This window comes from Papio anubis, chromosome 7 (assembly GCF_008728515.1).
Source record: "Papio anubis isolate 15944 chromosome 7, Panubis1.0, whole genome shotgun sequence".
Taxonomy (NCBI): Eukaryota; Metazoa; Chordata; class Mammalia; order Primates; family Cercopithecidae; genus Papio; species Papio anubis.
In genome coordinates this window covers 117,901,395-117,916,026 of record NC_044982.1, presented here as the reverse complement: position 1 = coordinate 117,916,026, position 14,632 = coordinate 117,901,395, and the positions used below count along the sequence as shown (strand labels likewise).

At 45.9% G+C, this 14,632-nt stretch overlaps 1 protein-coding gene across 2 annotated transcripts in view; it reads left to right on the top strand.

Annotated features, from left to right (window-relative positions):
• The window catches only part of THSD4 (thrombospondin type 1 domain containing 4), a 680,084-nt gene that overhangs the window by 90,977 nt on the left and 574,475 nt on the right, over nt 1–14,632 (top strand). For both annotated transcript variants that reach the window (XM_031668519.1, XM_021940676.2), the window contains one exon: nt 3,898–4,259. In XM_031668519.1, the coding sequence (XP_031524379.1) occupies nt 3,898–4,259 (362 nt within the window). The remainder of the gene's footprint in view (nt 1–3,897; nt 4,260–14,632) is intronic.

Below are 14,632 nucleotides of genomic sequence, written 5' to 3'. Positions count from 1 at the left end.
ATTCTTGCCATGTCAGTATTGTCAAACTTTATAACATTCGCCAATCTAATGGGTTTTAAATGGAATTTTGGTGCTTTATTTTGCATTATTTTCACTATGTGTGATGTTAAACAATTTTCATATGTTATTTATTTTCTCATTGTATATTAGCTTGAGCTGCTGTAACAAAAAATCATAGACTGGGTGCTTAAGCAACAGGAATTTATTTCTCATAGTTCTGGAGGCTGGGAAGTCCAAGATCAAGGTGTTGGGCGATTTGGTTTCCTGGTGAGGGTTCTCTTCCTGGCTTGCAGAGGGCTGCCTTCTCCCTTGTTCTCACATAGTGGGGTGGGGAGTGGGCCTAAGAGAGACAGGGAGAAAACTGGTTTATCTTCCTCACTCTGGCTTCTTTTCTGCTTATAAGGACATGAATTCTATCATGGGGCCTTACCCTCATGACCTCATCTAAATCTAATTACCTCCCAAAGGCCCCACCTCCAAATACAATCATACTGAGGATTTGGGCTTCAGCAGATGAATGGTGGGGAGGGACACATTCAGTCCACAACACCTATGAACCACCTGTTCATACCCTTAGTTCCTATCTCCACTGTGTTGTCTGTTTCTTATTGATTTGTTAGAATTATTTATAAATGAAGAAAACCAGCAGGTTAGGGTGCATTTTAGAACAGGTATTCTGCATCGGTCTTCACATGTCAGTATGTATTGGGGACGGGGCAGCACGCTGGCACATTATAAAGTTTCAAGGTTCAATTATTTTTGTCTTTTACCATGATTTATTATTTGGTTTTGCTGCCTGTCACTAACAGAGGTCCTGTTAGTTCGTCCTAATTTTAGGAATATTATGTCTCGAAACACTTGAAAGTTATCCCATCTTGCATCTTGCCTTACAGAAAACTCCTTGACTATCAGAACAGAAGAAGGGGAGAGAATCGTTAGGAGGATCAGGAAGGAGTGGAGGGAGCCTGGGAGGTCGATGCAACTAGCAGGCTAACATCTCAAGCCCTCATCCCCTCATTTTTTTCTTTGATTGGCTTTTTCTTTCTGTTTCTCCTCCTTCCTTCCTTTCTGTTTTTCTGTGTTTTTGTTTTTTTGCTTGTTTCTGGCTACATACTATAAAAATACAATTCTGGAGCATGTGGTTAGTTTCCCACCACGGGGACTCAAATGGAATTTCAAGTCACTCACTATAATTCGACTATAAATTAGAGAATTATTATGAATAGAATAGGACGGAATGTGGTTTCATGTTTTCTTCCCCCAGGGACCTTGCCCAATTTGGCAATAGGAACTAAATTAAGGGTGGGATTAGTTCTAGGAAGTGGATTTTGAGTATAGCTGCATGTCTAATCCAGCTATTATGGGCAGTGTCTTAGTTATCTGTGTTAATGAGAGATCAGGAGGCGGTGGATAACTGAAATCTCCAAATGTACCAGAAACGTATTTCTGCCTTTGTTCATTTATCCCAATGATCCTTCCACTAGAACAATTATCAAAGTGGTTTTATTTCTACTCATTTTAACCTTCTGTTTTCTAGCAACAACATAGGCAAGGAGGCCACATGCAGCAGGGGGGAAAATGAATACTAGACCAGGAGTCGGGAGACAATTTTAGTCCTGTCCGTGCCCTGCACTAGCCTGAGACCAAGGACAAGTCATAAAGTCTCCTAGGTTCTCAGTTTCTTCCCTCTAAAAGAGCCATATAACATCAACCTCTCTGGGTGGCTAGGGGTGGTGAGGGGCCCTGGAAAGTGGAACTGGCGGTAGTGCTGCCTGTGCCGCAGAGCCGGGCCATTTACACATGTGCAGTCTGCGCAGCATGGGACACAGAGGAGGAGTGCGGCCCATGCCGGCCCATTTTCCTTCCTTGTTCTCCAAGTATAAGCACACTCCATTATTTTCCTAGGGCTCCCAGAATGAATTACCACAAACTGGATTGCTTAAAACACCAGACATTTACTCTCTTGAAATTCTGAAGATCAGCAGTTCAAAATCGGTGTCACTAGGACCACGCTCCTTCCAAAGTTACTAGGGGGAGAATCCTTCCTTGCCTCTTCCAGCTTCTGGTGGCTCCAGGCATTCCTTGGCTTGTGATTGCACCACTCCAATCTCTGCTTCAGGAGTCACACTGCCTTTGTGTCTGTGTCCATGTCTTGTCTTCCATGTCTTATAAGGGCACTTGTCATTGGATTTAGGGCCCACCTGGCTTACCTAGGATGATCTCTTCTTGAGATGAGCTATGTAATCTGGCACCGAGTAGGTGCGTGAACAATTACAGTTATGACTGTGACTCCTGTTTCCTCTTCTGAGGTCTTTTCAATTCTCCCCGCCCTCACCCTGCCCAGCCAGGACAGCCAGTCCTTTCCAAAAGCCTACCACAATCTTGTACTGGCTGCATAGAGCTCATCTGCTGCTGGGTCTAAGCCACTTGTGTGGACCTGTGGTGCGTTTCCCCTTGTCTTCTGGGCCTGGCTCAGTGCTGGCATACAGCTGGTGCTCAGAGTATGTCTGCGTAATGAATAAACTACAGTGTGCTTGCTCTTGGCATGGAGCCTGGCACAGTAGGTCTCTGAAATGACCAGTTAAATGAGGGTGTAGATCAGTCTTTGGATAGAGCTTTTGAACCTTCTGACATTTTTCACCTCTTCCGAGTCACCATGGCAGCAGGGACATTATTATCATTACTAACAAATATTTGTTTAGTGCCAAGCTCTTTGCTATGCACATGGATGGCCTAACTTAAATCCCCTTACAGCTTACAAGATAGGTACTGGTACTATCCATCTTTAAAGCACAGTGAGCCTCAGAGAGATTCAGAAACTTCCCAGTCACACTGCCAGTGAGAGGTGAAGCCAGCTGGACTTCCTGGGTCAAGTGGGGACTTGGGGAACTTTTCTGTCTAGCTAGAGGATTGTAAACACACCAATCAGGGCTCTGTGTCCAGCTAAAGGATTGTAAATACACCAAACAGCACTCTGTAAAAACGCACCCATCAGTGCTCTGTGTCTAGCTAGAGGATTGTATATGCACCAATGAGCACTCTGTAAAATGGACCAATGAGCACTCTGTAAAATGGACCAATCTGCAGGATGTGGGCGGGGACAAGTAAGGGAATAAAAGCTGGCCCCCGCCCCCTCCAGCCAGCAGCGCAACTCGCTCAGGTTCTCTTGTATGCTGTGGAAGCTTTGTTTTTTCACGCCTCACAGAAATTCTTGCTGTAGCTCACTGTTGGAGTCTGTGCCACCTTTGAGAGCTGTAACACTCACAGCAAGGGTCCGCGGCTTCATTCTTGAAGTCAGCTAGACCAGGAACTCACCCAAAAGAAGAAAGTCCATGACACCACCTTTAAGAGCTGTAACACTCACTGTGAAGGTCTGCAGCTTCATTCTTTAAGTCAGCGAGACCACGAACCCACCGGAAGGAACAAACTCGGGACACACTAGGAAATGTGGTGGCAGGGATGTGAACCACAGGCAGCCTGGCTCTAAAGCGGTGGCCTCTCAACCACTGTGTCCGGTTCCTTGCCGTTCCGTCAGGGAGACACAAGGCAGGAAGTCTGGTACCTCTGGCGGGAATCCGGAAGATGAGTTGGAGCTTAAGGGGGACTCCTGAAACCGCATAAGAGGTGAGGGCACCATGCGCTTGGAGCTCTCCAAGGCCGTGACACCCAAAGCCGGGGCCGCATTATGGCTTTCGCAGGCCCTGGCCATTTTTGCCTTTGCGGAGCCCTCTTTCCTCCAAAAACCAACTCTAAGCCAGGCTGGATTGTATTAATACTCATCTTTGAAACAGACTGTGCCTACTTGTGCCTGATGGATAAGTCGACCCTGCTCAAAGCCTTCTTCGGGTGAAGAGAGAATTGGTGTTCTGGTGCCCTAACCCGCCTCTGTCTTCGCAGGTCCCGCAGCGGATGGCGGCGGAGGGCGCCCCCGAGGATAGCGGCGGCGGCGCCCCGGGAGTGTGGGGCGCCTGGGGCCCCTGGTCCGCCTGTTCGCGTAGCTGCAGCGGCGGCGTGATGGAGCAGACGCGGCCCTGCCTGCCCGGCTCCTACCGCCTGCGCGGCGGCCAGCGCCCTGGCACCCCCACGCGCGCCTTCGCGGACCACGTGGTGTCGGCCGTGCGCACGTCGGTGCCACTACACCGGAGCGGCGACAAGACGCCAGCCCTGGCCGGCACGGACGCCAGCCGCCAGGGCCCCACCGTGCTGCGAGGCAGCCGGCACCCACAGCCTCAGGGCCGCGAAGTCACCGCGGACAGAAGGTATAGCACGCCCTTGCCTGTGCCCCTCCCCCTGTCCCTGTCTCAGTTTCTGCCCCTGTCCCTGCCCCTGCCTCGGACGCTGCTCTGCACCACAGACAGTGCGACTAATGCACTGCTTTGCCAGGTGGAAAGGAACTCTGGGCTCCACGAAGCTCCTTTCATCTTTTGATTTATTTTGTAGCCCTGTAAAGTGTTGAGGCCACTCCCACCTCACTCTGTGGTTCTGAATAATCTTCAAAGCGAGGCTAATTCTGAGAATGCCCTTACAAAGAATTTTAGGGAGGCCTTCTAGAGGGGTGAAAGCAGGAGGGAAGTGCTGTCCTGGTGCCGGGAAGGAGAGATTCTCAGGTTGTGTGGATTAGAGCTGAGGACACAAGACAAGAAGACGTGTATCTAACCCGAGAGCTGAAATGAGTTGCCAATCCTAGGATAAGTTGAATGTTTGGAGTCTTAGAATGCTCGGAAGCTGTAGGCTTCCAGATTTTGTGAACTTTTCTAGTACGTTTCCCCCAAAGTTTTTTGAGTCAACACACTGGTTTGAGGACATGTCTAAGGACCTAAACTGTTTCAGAGTCCATAAAATGTAAACTCTAGAAATGGCATAGTGCCATCAAAATAGTGGTATAGTTCTAAGAAGCATAAATATGCCAAAGTAGGCAGTGCCTTGGGAAAGGTAGGGATATAGGTGCTGAGAAGAGCTTGTCAGTGAGTGAAGCAACAGATATTAACAGATCACTGCATTCATCCTGCAGTATTTGTTGGGTGTCTTAGTGCCTAGGTTCCTGATAGATCCTGGGGGAACACTAATGCAAAAACAGTAACAAAAAACAAACATGGACAAGAACAAAAAGTGTAAGATGTGCTCTCCGTGCTTACGAAATGCATAATTCATTTGTCAAGCCCTGTTAATGTCCAGCCCTGATGAAATAGATGTTACACATGAGGAATCAGAGGACCTAGAGCCAGTGGACACACTGAATTTTGAAGGTGGTGCTGCTCACCCCCAGATCCCTGCAGTACTCATCCTCCTGTGGGTGCCAGCTGAAGGGATGGAGAGCTGGGTTTGGGTGGGGCCTGAGTAGGAAAGGGGCTTCTTGACAGCCTCTGTGGTTGACAACCTAGAAGAGCTGCCTGAGGATCAGGCTGTTGTTGGCCACAGGCCTGTGCTGCAGGCATTGTGCCTGTGTGTTTTGGCAGCAGGAAATTTTTTTCTTCAAATGTATTGACGGGGGCCAGTTAAACTGTTTACTATGAAGTTCCTGCAAGTTTTTATCATGCTCTTGTGATTTGACAGTTACTGATGAAATAATCCAAATATTAGCCCGGGAGGCCTGTGCAGCCTACAAATGTCATGCTCCTCCCGGCTGATGAAAATCACATTTGCTTATATTCATCAGTCGTTAGGTACTTGCATAGTATATTTGACCCCAAGGAGAAATGTCAGCATGTTTTTAGGATGGCTGTCTGCTCCACTCTGTGTTTCGGGTTTGAGGTTTGAGGCAGAGGCTGTTGGAGTTTAGATGTTGAAGAAATTGTTAGGTTGCTGTGCTAGGCAACAGGAAACTTAATTGGAGTCAGATAACAAATGAAACTATTCAGCCTTCCACCAGATATTTATTAAACATCTACTATGTTGTAAGACCCTGGGACATACACAAAGGTGAATAAAAGCCAGGTTTTGGGACCTCATGGCTCTTACTGACAGGCTAGAGCAGTTGTTTGCAAAATTACTATTTTTTTTTTAAGCAGAAGAATCCTTTCTGCAAAATCAATCATAGATGGAGGCTTAGTTTATGTAACAACACTCGTAAAATCTGAGTTGCTTTGGTTGAAGCCTCAGAGGTATAGAAACCTGGGGTCAAGATCCAATGGAACAGTGGTTTTCAACCTCGACTGACTGTTAGAATTTTTTTTCCAATCTTCTAGAAACCCTGACACCCACATCACACTCCAAACCAGCATCAGAATCTCTAGGGGCCACCCTCAGATGTTGGTATGATTCCATTCCAGCCAAGTTTGGGAAGCACTGGTCTGGATGAAACTCTTTGGAGAATCAAGTTTCCATGGGAAAGATTTTGGGAATCAAATATTGTCTAGCAGAATTTTCCAAGTTTAGTGAGCACGTATCAGAATCACTTGCCGTGGAGTGGGTGGCTTGTTAAAAAGAGTTGCCAAGTCTACGCCATCTCCCAGTCCTAATGGGGATTCTGATTTGTAGGTCAGTTATATGTCCTATGTATCTTCATTTTAAATGCTTCTGATATAGCCTAGAGTTTGAGAACCACTACTCTAGAGGGTTGAAAAAGATGCGCATCTAGATGCCTTCAATATAAGGCCGTCTGATGAGATAGTAGTGACAAGGGCTCCCATGTTGAAGCATGCCTTCTGTGCAGGCATTCTTTCAAATGCATGACAACATTTACAGTTACACAACCCTGTGAGGCAGAAACTATTATTCACATTTTATAAACAATGAAACTGAGGCCGGGAGGAATGAAGTGACTTGCTCAAGATTACCACTTGAGAAGCAACAGCCCTAGAATTCAAAAGAGGTCTGCCAGAGTCTGGCTCTAAAGTTGTTTTCACTGAAATGGGTATTCTGAAAAAGAAGCTGCTGACTTCCAGCCGGTGTGTTCAGAAAAGGTGCTTGGAGGTTGGGCTGTCTGAGCCCTGTTTTGACAAATGGATAGGATTTAATAGTGAAGGCTTAGAATGAGCTGCATCTCTTCCTTGCAATGTTCAGCTCCTTTAACCAGGGTAATCTTCTTTGCATCTAATCCTAGGCATCACGTGAGTTCAAAAAAAAATTAGAAACCACAATCTGTATTCTTGGGGGGGAGCTTACGCTTTGGTGGTGGAGAAGGGCAAACCCACAGAACACTGCCCACCCTGGGAGACAGTAGAGCTATGACCAGGGTTCAGGAAGAAGGAATCCTTGTGGAATGGAACAGTCAGGGAAGACTGCACAGAGCAGGTAGGATTTGAACCTGCCCTTGATGACTAAATAGAATTTACTTAGCTGGAATATATCTGGAAACTTCTTGAGTCCACTTGCTTCCATACCAGGTGTTCGTCTCATTAAAACAAGCACATACGTAGTATAAATCCTACTCTAAAAAGCCTCAAAAATAAAGTCAATCTTCATTGGAGCTCTCCCAAGGATTCAGAGCTTAGGAAAGTTAAACTTCTCTGAGCCTCAGAGGCTTCATCTTTCAAATGAGAGTAATAGTAATACCTATCTTGTGGGGTTGAGTAATTCAATGAAAATACATTCATATTGCCTGGCCCATAGCGGACACTCATCAAATACATTCATATTGCCTGGCCCATAGTGGGTGCTCATAGCGGACACTGTAACTCCCATTATAGGTCTGACGGCTGTTGCTAGATAGTGTGTTAGAGAGAGTTCCAGTTAGAACTCAAGTGCAGCAGAAGGGATCAGGTTAACTGGGGCCACTCAGGAAGATGGAGCCAGGAACTGAGCTCCCGTTCAGAGGGGCGGGACTCTGGGCAGCACAGACTGGGTGCAGCCAAGGCCCTAGTGTCTGTGCTCCCTGCTCTCTGCCCCTTCTTAGTGTGGCTTGCTCAGAAAAATCCTCCACAAAGGGTGGCATTCCCCTGTGATGTAGTTAGGGCAATGGCAGAGGAGGTTCCAGGCTAGGAGGTTCATCCTTCAGGTCTTGGCCAACAGATTCCATAATGGCACTCAACCAAGTCATCTTTCACCCCAGACCCAAGGCTGTGTTCCCATGATGGCTGAAGGGCAAGGGGCGAGTAGGGAAGTAGGGTGTTAGGTGACTCCTGCAAAGCACGCCGCATTGTGGCAACTCACACCTGTGAAATCGAAGATACTCCTTGGTAGGAGCAACTTCCCCCTCAATTGCTGGAAATAGGTACCTGTAGACTAGAGGGTGCTGGAAGGAGCCGCTGTTACTATGGGACCCCCCTTCACCTTTTCTTCCTCCAATTTTATTGTGTTAAAATACACGTAACATAAAATAGACCATCTTAACTATTTTTTTTTTTTTGAGATGGAGTCTCGCTCTGTTACCCAGGCTGGAGTGCAGTGGCTGGATCTCAGCTCACTGCAAGCTCCGCCTCCCAGGTTTACGCCATTCTCCTGCCTCAGCCTCCTGAGTAGCTGGGACTACAGGCGCCCACTACTTCGCCCGGCTAGTTTTTTGTATTTTTTTAGTGAAGACGGGGTTTCACCGTGTTAGCCAGGCTGGTCTCGATCTCCTGACCTTGTGATCCGCCCGTCTCGGCCTCCCAGAGTGCTGAGATTACAGGTTTGAGCCACCGCGCCCTGCCCATCTTAACTATTTTTAAGCATACGGTTCAGTGACATTGACTATATTCATACTGTTATGCTACCATCACCACCATCCATTCACGGAACTCTTTAAAATCTTTCAAAACTGAAACTGTACCCATGAAACAATAACTTCACATTCCTTCCTTCCCCCACCCCAGCCCTCAGCCAACCACCATTCTACTTTCTTCCACTATGATTTTGACTACTCTTAAGTATCTCATGTATTTGTCTTTTTTGTGACTGGCTTATTTCACTCAACATAATGTCCTCAAAGTTTATTCCATATTGTAGCATATTCCTTTTTAGGGCTGAATAGTATCCCGTTGCATGTATAGACCACATTTTGCTTATCCTTTCATCCATCAGTGGACACTTAGGTTGTTTCCACATTTTAGGAATTGTGAATAACACTGCTACTAACATGGGTGTTTTCAGTTCTTTTGGGTGGAAATTGGGAAGGGGAATTGCTGGATCATAGGGTAATCATATTTTTAGATTTTTGAAGAACTGCCATACTGTTTTCTGTAGCAGCTGCACTATTTTACCTTCCCACAACAGTGCACAAGGATTCCATCCTCACCAACACTTGTTTTCCGTTTTTTGGATAGTGCCCATCTTAATAGGTGTGGGGTGGTATCTCATTGTAGTTTGGTTTGCATTTCCCTAATGATTAGTGATGTTGAACTTTTTTTTATATACTTACTGGCTGTTTGTGTATCTTCTTTGGAAAAATGTCCGTTAAGTCCTTTGAAGACCTTCCCTTTTATAACACTGAAAGCAAGGTGGATTTCTTCCCGTTCCCAAAATGTCTAGAGAAAATGGCATCCAGAAAGATGCCCTGTGGCCCAGAACCCAAGTACACAACCTAACAGAAATGCGTTGCAAATGTCTGTTGGTCAATATCACTCAGCTTCCAAAAAGACAAGATATGAGAGCAGTGCCCTCTCTTATTTGAGGACTTCAGGTGATTTTTTTCACCTCTCTGATGCTAAAGAGCCTGATATCTGGCAGGCTTTCCTTCCCACTGGACTTGCTTACATTCGCCTACATTAGCCAGCTTTTCTGGTCATTCATCACACTCATTAACCAGCTGGCATCTGGGGAATGGGATATTCGATGGCGTTAATTCAGATTTTCAAATATGAATTTGGACTAGGTAGTGCCAGTTGACACTTTCTTCTCCTGGAGACAGTTGTGGGTGGCTGGGATATGAAAGCCTCGACTATGAAAATCATGACCCTGTTCCCACTGAGGGGAGTGTGTCATATCCTCAGGTGTTTGGGGGTAGAAAGAGGTTGAGGAGGGTGGGCTTCCCGGAACTTCCCAGAGGAGTTTCCTATAGAAGTTTTTCTGTAGAGCTGATTTCCTTTTGGGACGGAGTCTGGTGGGGCAAGGAAAACTCTTGCCCAGGCGTGCAGACCCACACTTCAAGAGCAGTTTGTGGCCAGCTCTCAATGGCTGGGGCTTTGAAATACAGTGCTGTATTAAAATCTAGAAGAACAGGAGCTACACACCCTGAAAGGCTGTAAACTACAGGATAGTTATGAGTGCAGCTTCTGGAATTGACAGGTTTAGATGCTCCATCTGACCTTGCCACTTGCTGGCTGTGTATCCTGCCGAAGTTACTTAACTTTTTCCTAGTGGGAATAATAATACACCTACCTCACTGAGTTGCTGTGAGTTGGATAACTCATACCACATGCTTAGCACGGTATCTCCTAAGTGCTCAGTAAAGGCGTCTCGATGCCTTCCACGTGCCAGACACATTGGCAGTTGTTTGACCTGCAGCATTTTATCTTGTCTTCATTACAACCCATGTGACGGATATGTAGTGTTCTCATTTATGGATGCCAAACTCAAGGGTCAGGGAATAAGTATCTCCTTCAAGGTCATGCAGAAGGCATGTGAGAGAGCACAAGCTTGTGCGACATCTTGCTCCTTTCAGACCTGCTTTTCTAGAAAGCCCTTTTCAAAGTGAAAGGTAACACTCATTAATTTAGTTAAATTTGATAAACTAACACCTCTTTGAGATGGAAAATGAAATATTTCTCTAATTATTCCCAAAGCTTTTAATGTTATATAGGAACTCTGAAACTGGCTCCACTGTGAACTCCAGAAGCCCAGAGGAAACACTACTCGCTGTCGTTAGAGGCTGGCCCTGCAAAGTCTTCATTCACATAGTTGTTTGTTGTTAAGGCTGCCTCTGGATCTCAGGTCTTAATAGACATTGCCTTGTTTAAAGTTTAGTTTTCATTTGAATTCAGCCAATGTTTTTGTGTATTTGCTTTGGGCCAGGCACTATGCTCGACACAGGAGGGGTAGATAGGTGAAAGAGGCGTGGTTTTCCACAGCCTCTGTGTCTGATGAGGAAATAGCTCAGGTATGAACACCTAAGGGAATGTGATGAATGTTCTACCTGGGGGATAAGCCGAGGGCTGTGGGAGCAGCAAGGTGGGACTAATTCTTGGGGAACAAGGTCACTTCATGGTGGAGGGTACTTTCTTGAACGATCAGTTTGCATTTTTTAGGTGGAAAAGATGGGAAAGAGCTGGGAAAGGCTTGGTGTGGCTGGGGGATGAGGTGGTTTGCTGACACAAAGTGGAGAAGAAGTGCTCCTTACCTTTCAGTGGCTCGTGCTGGTGGGGTGGAGCAGGAAGACAAGCAGACATTTATAAGTCAAGTACCCAGGGAGGAGAGGGGAAGATAACGGAGGACTGGGGGAGCCAGGGAAGGCTTTGGAGGAATAATTGAACTGTGCTTTGAAAAGGAAAGATTTTAGCAGAGCCCAAGAATGAGGAGGGCCTTCCTGCAAAGAGCAAATGGTCAGGGTGGAGACCTGGAGGCGTGAGTGAGCATGTCATGTTCATAAATGGTCTGGTGGGGCTGAAGCACAGGCTGTAAATGAGGGAGTGTCCAGGCGAGACTGGGGAAGTCCACAGGCTCCTTTCCAGAGAGGAACTTTAAAGCAGTCCTAAGGGGACTGAACACAAAATTCTCAGAGTAAGACAGTCCCTATAAACACGGATGGCCAACATTTTTTTCTGTGAGATGATGTATATAGTGTAAAGCCCATCTAAATTTCTCCTTAATGCCCTGTGCTTTTCAAACTGTTTGGCTATGCCATCCACCACCCCATCTCTGTCAATCCAGGAAGCCAGGGTTAATTGTCTGGGGACTAAGGCTTGACCCTGTAGTTTTGTAACAGGTGTATTAGTTTCCCGTTGATGTTGGAAAACTCACTACACACTTAGTTGCTTAAAAAAATACCACTTTATTCACTTACAGTTCTGGAAGTCAGAAGGCCGAAGTCAAGGTGCTAGCCAGACTGCATTCCTTCTGGGGGCTTCAAGGAGAAACTGTGCCCTTCCCTTCTCCAGCTTTGAGAGGCTGCCTACATGCATTGGCTGGTGGCCTCTCCTCCCATTACTCTGATCTCTTGCTTCTGTAATCTCATCTCCTTCTCTGACTCTTCTCATCCTACATCCCACTTATAAGGAGGACCCTTGTGATACACTGGGCCCACCCAGGTAATCCAGGATAACCCCCATCACAAAATATTTAATAATCAACACAAAGTCCCATTACCATATAAGGTAACATTTACAGGTTCTGGGGGTTAGGATGTAGACATCTTTGGAAGGGAAGGGGGACGTTATCAGTCTACCATAATACTACTTACATTTTGGGGTCTTATGATTACTCAAGCAATAGGACAACTTCTGTGCCAGCAGGACCACCTGCCACTTTCCCCCATGCACTCTGGTTGTTGTTTATCGGAAAGTTAGTGATCCTGTTTCCCAGAAAAATGAAGAGGAAAAGTCATGCATCCCCACCCTACCCTTAAGCATTCTTCTTTAGAAGTGTTTATGAAGGACAGTGACAATAATGAAGTTAAAAATAGTAAATGCCCAAAGCAGCCAGTATAGAATAAAGAGTTTTGTACCCCAAGTTCAGAGTTCAGTCCTCAGCTCTTATGAATGCTTTGATCCTGGACAAGTCACCTCATTTCTCTAGGCCTGAGTTTCTACATTCATAAAATAAAGAGGTCCTTATTCTAGTCATTAAGGGGTCTTGCTTTTTATTGATGCATTATTGAGACCAACTGCTGTTTTAAAAGTTCCTGTCATCTTTTCTGCCACCCAGAGTAATGGGAAGAGAAGGTGACTAGGAAACGCAGCTCTCAAACACATTTTCTTTTTCTTTTTCTTTTTTGAGATGGAGTCTCGCTCTGTTGCCCAGGCGGGAGTGCAGTGGCACAGTCTTGGTTCACTGTAACCTCTGCCTCCTGGGTTCAAACGATTCTCCTGCCTCAGCCTCCTGAGTAGCTGGGACTACCGGTGCGCACCACCACACTCGGCAAATCTCTGTTTTTAGTAGGGACAGGGTTTCACCGTGTTGGCCAGGTTGGTCTCGAACTCCTGACCTCAAGTGATCTGCTTGTCTTGGCCTCCCAGAGTACTGGGATTACAGGCATGAGCTACTGTGCTGGGCCTCAAACACCTTTCCAAACATGCTTCTGGAATGTGATGGTTTTTCTCTGTAGATGCACTGACATTGTACCTCTTCAAATCCCTCCATTCAGACTTTTGTCTCATGAGTTTTTCTTAAAAGTGTTGTTCACACATCTGTCCTCCTTTTGCTAGTCTCTTTTTGGACAGCTCCCTTCCATGGACGGGATCACTATTTCGTGCCTTGTAGAAACCCCTGGGCTGGGAATCATTAGACCCCACTTCCTGTCTCAGCTCCATCATCTGCTAACTGGGTGACCTATGGGAATCACAATGTAATCTGTAAAATATGAAGAATTATATGTCCTCTGCCTACCACACAAGGCTTGTTGTGAGGGTCAAATGAGGTAATAACTGTAAAAGTACTTCAAAAAACATAAGACACCATTCAAAAACAACATGGCCTGATTGTTTTATTACCATTGACCAGGTAATTTTTGGGATTTAGAGACGTGTGTCCCTTTCTGTAATTTGTTGTCTGTGTGTCCATGTTCATGTGTGTGCAGGAGCACGTGCATGTGTGTTTGCATGTGCGCACATGGATGTATATGTGTTTGTTTGAAAGGTGATTCGTTTTGAAACAGCTCAGCCTGCATCAGGCCTGGATCACAAGTTTTACCCACACATTCCCACCTCCCCTGGAAACTGTCCCTGGCTGCAGGTAGGAATCTTTGTTTTTTCAGCTCCTCCTTTCCTGTGCTTTGTTGGAGGCTACTTGCACTTCATCGGTAATAACTTTGGAGCAGTATGTTGTTTCTTTCCTGGGGGCTCCTAGAGCTGACTGGGCCTCTTCATGATGCTGGATAGGAAAACTTGCTGTTAATTAAACTTCACAAAGCCACATGCCGATTTCCTGACCTTAAGTCGATACCCAGGGAGTCTTGTTACCTACAGGGGGGCAGAAACCACATAGCAAGAAGGGAAATCTTTGGCCTTATCTGTGTTACTCCTTGGAAAACCTCCCTGGCCATCCTGGGTAGTCAGCAGAGAAAGCGGATGCAAGTGTTTGAAATGCATACTCCTTGTTTTTGGCATTTTTCGTTTTCCTACCTCAAGGGAATTTTTCTTTTTCTTTTTTTCTTTTTTTAACCTTTCAAAGCAGGAATAGCACTTAGTCCCTGAATTGTTTGACAAGAAGTTACCTGTTGATGTTAAGCAGATAAACGGTGTTCTAATATGCTTTGATTTCCAAATCAGAAACCTTAGCCCTTTTCAGTAACAGAGTTTGTAGCAGAGCGAGACCTGATGGTATGTACATTTCTGCCTGTAGGTTAGGAAGGATTGGAGCCAGATTTTAAGCTTGAGTTACTCTGATCTCAGACAAGGCTTCAAAGAGCCCTTGTTCATTTATTGCGGTATTTCATTAAGTGTCAGAAGTATTTCATTAGTTATCAGAACAAAGATCACATTCGCCATAAGAATGCTGCATTGAACTTTCTCCAAGGCCTTCATAACTCCGGTTCCAGAAGAAGGATGCGATGGGCTATGGAAAAAGCCTGACTACAATTTGTGTCTCCCAGAACGGGGATCTCAGTTCTGCATCTGGAATT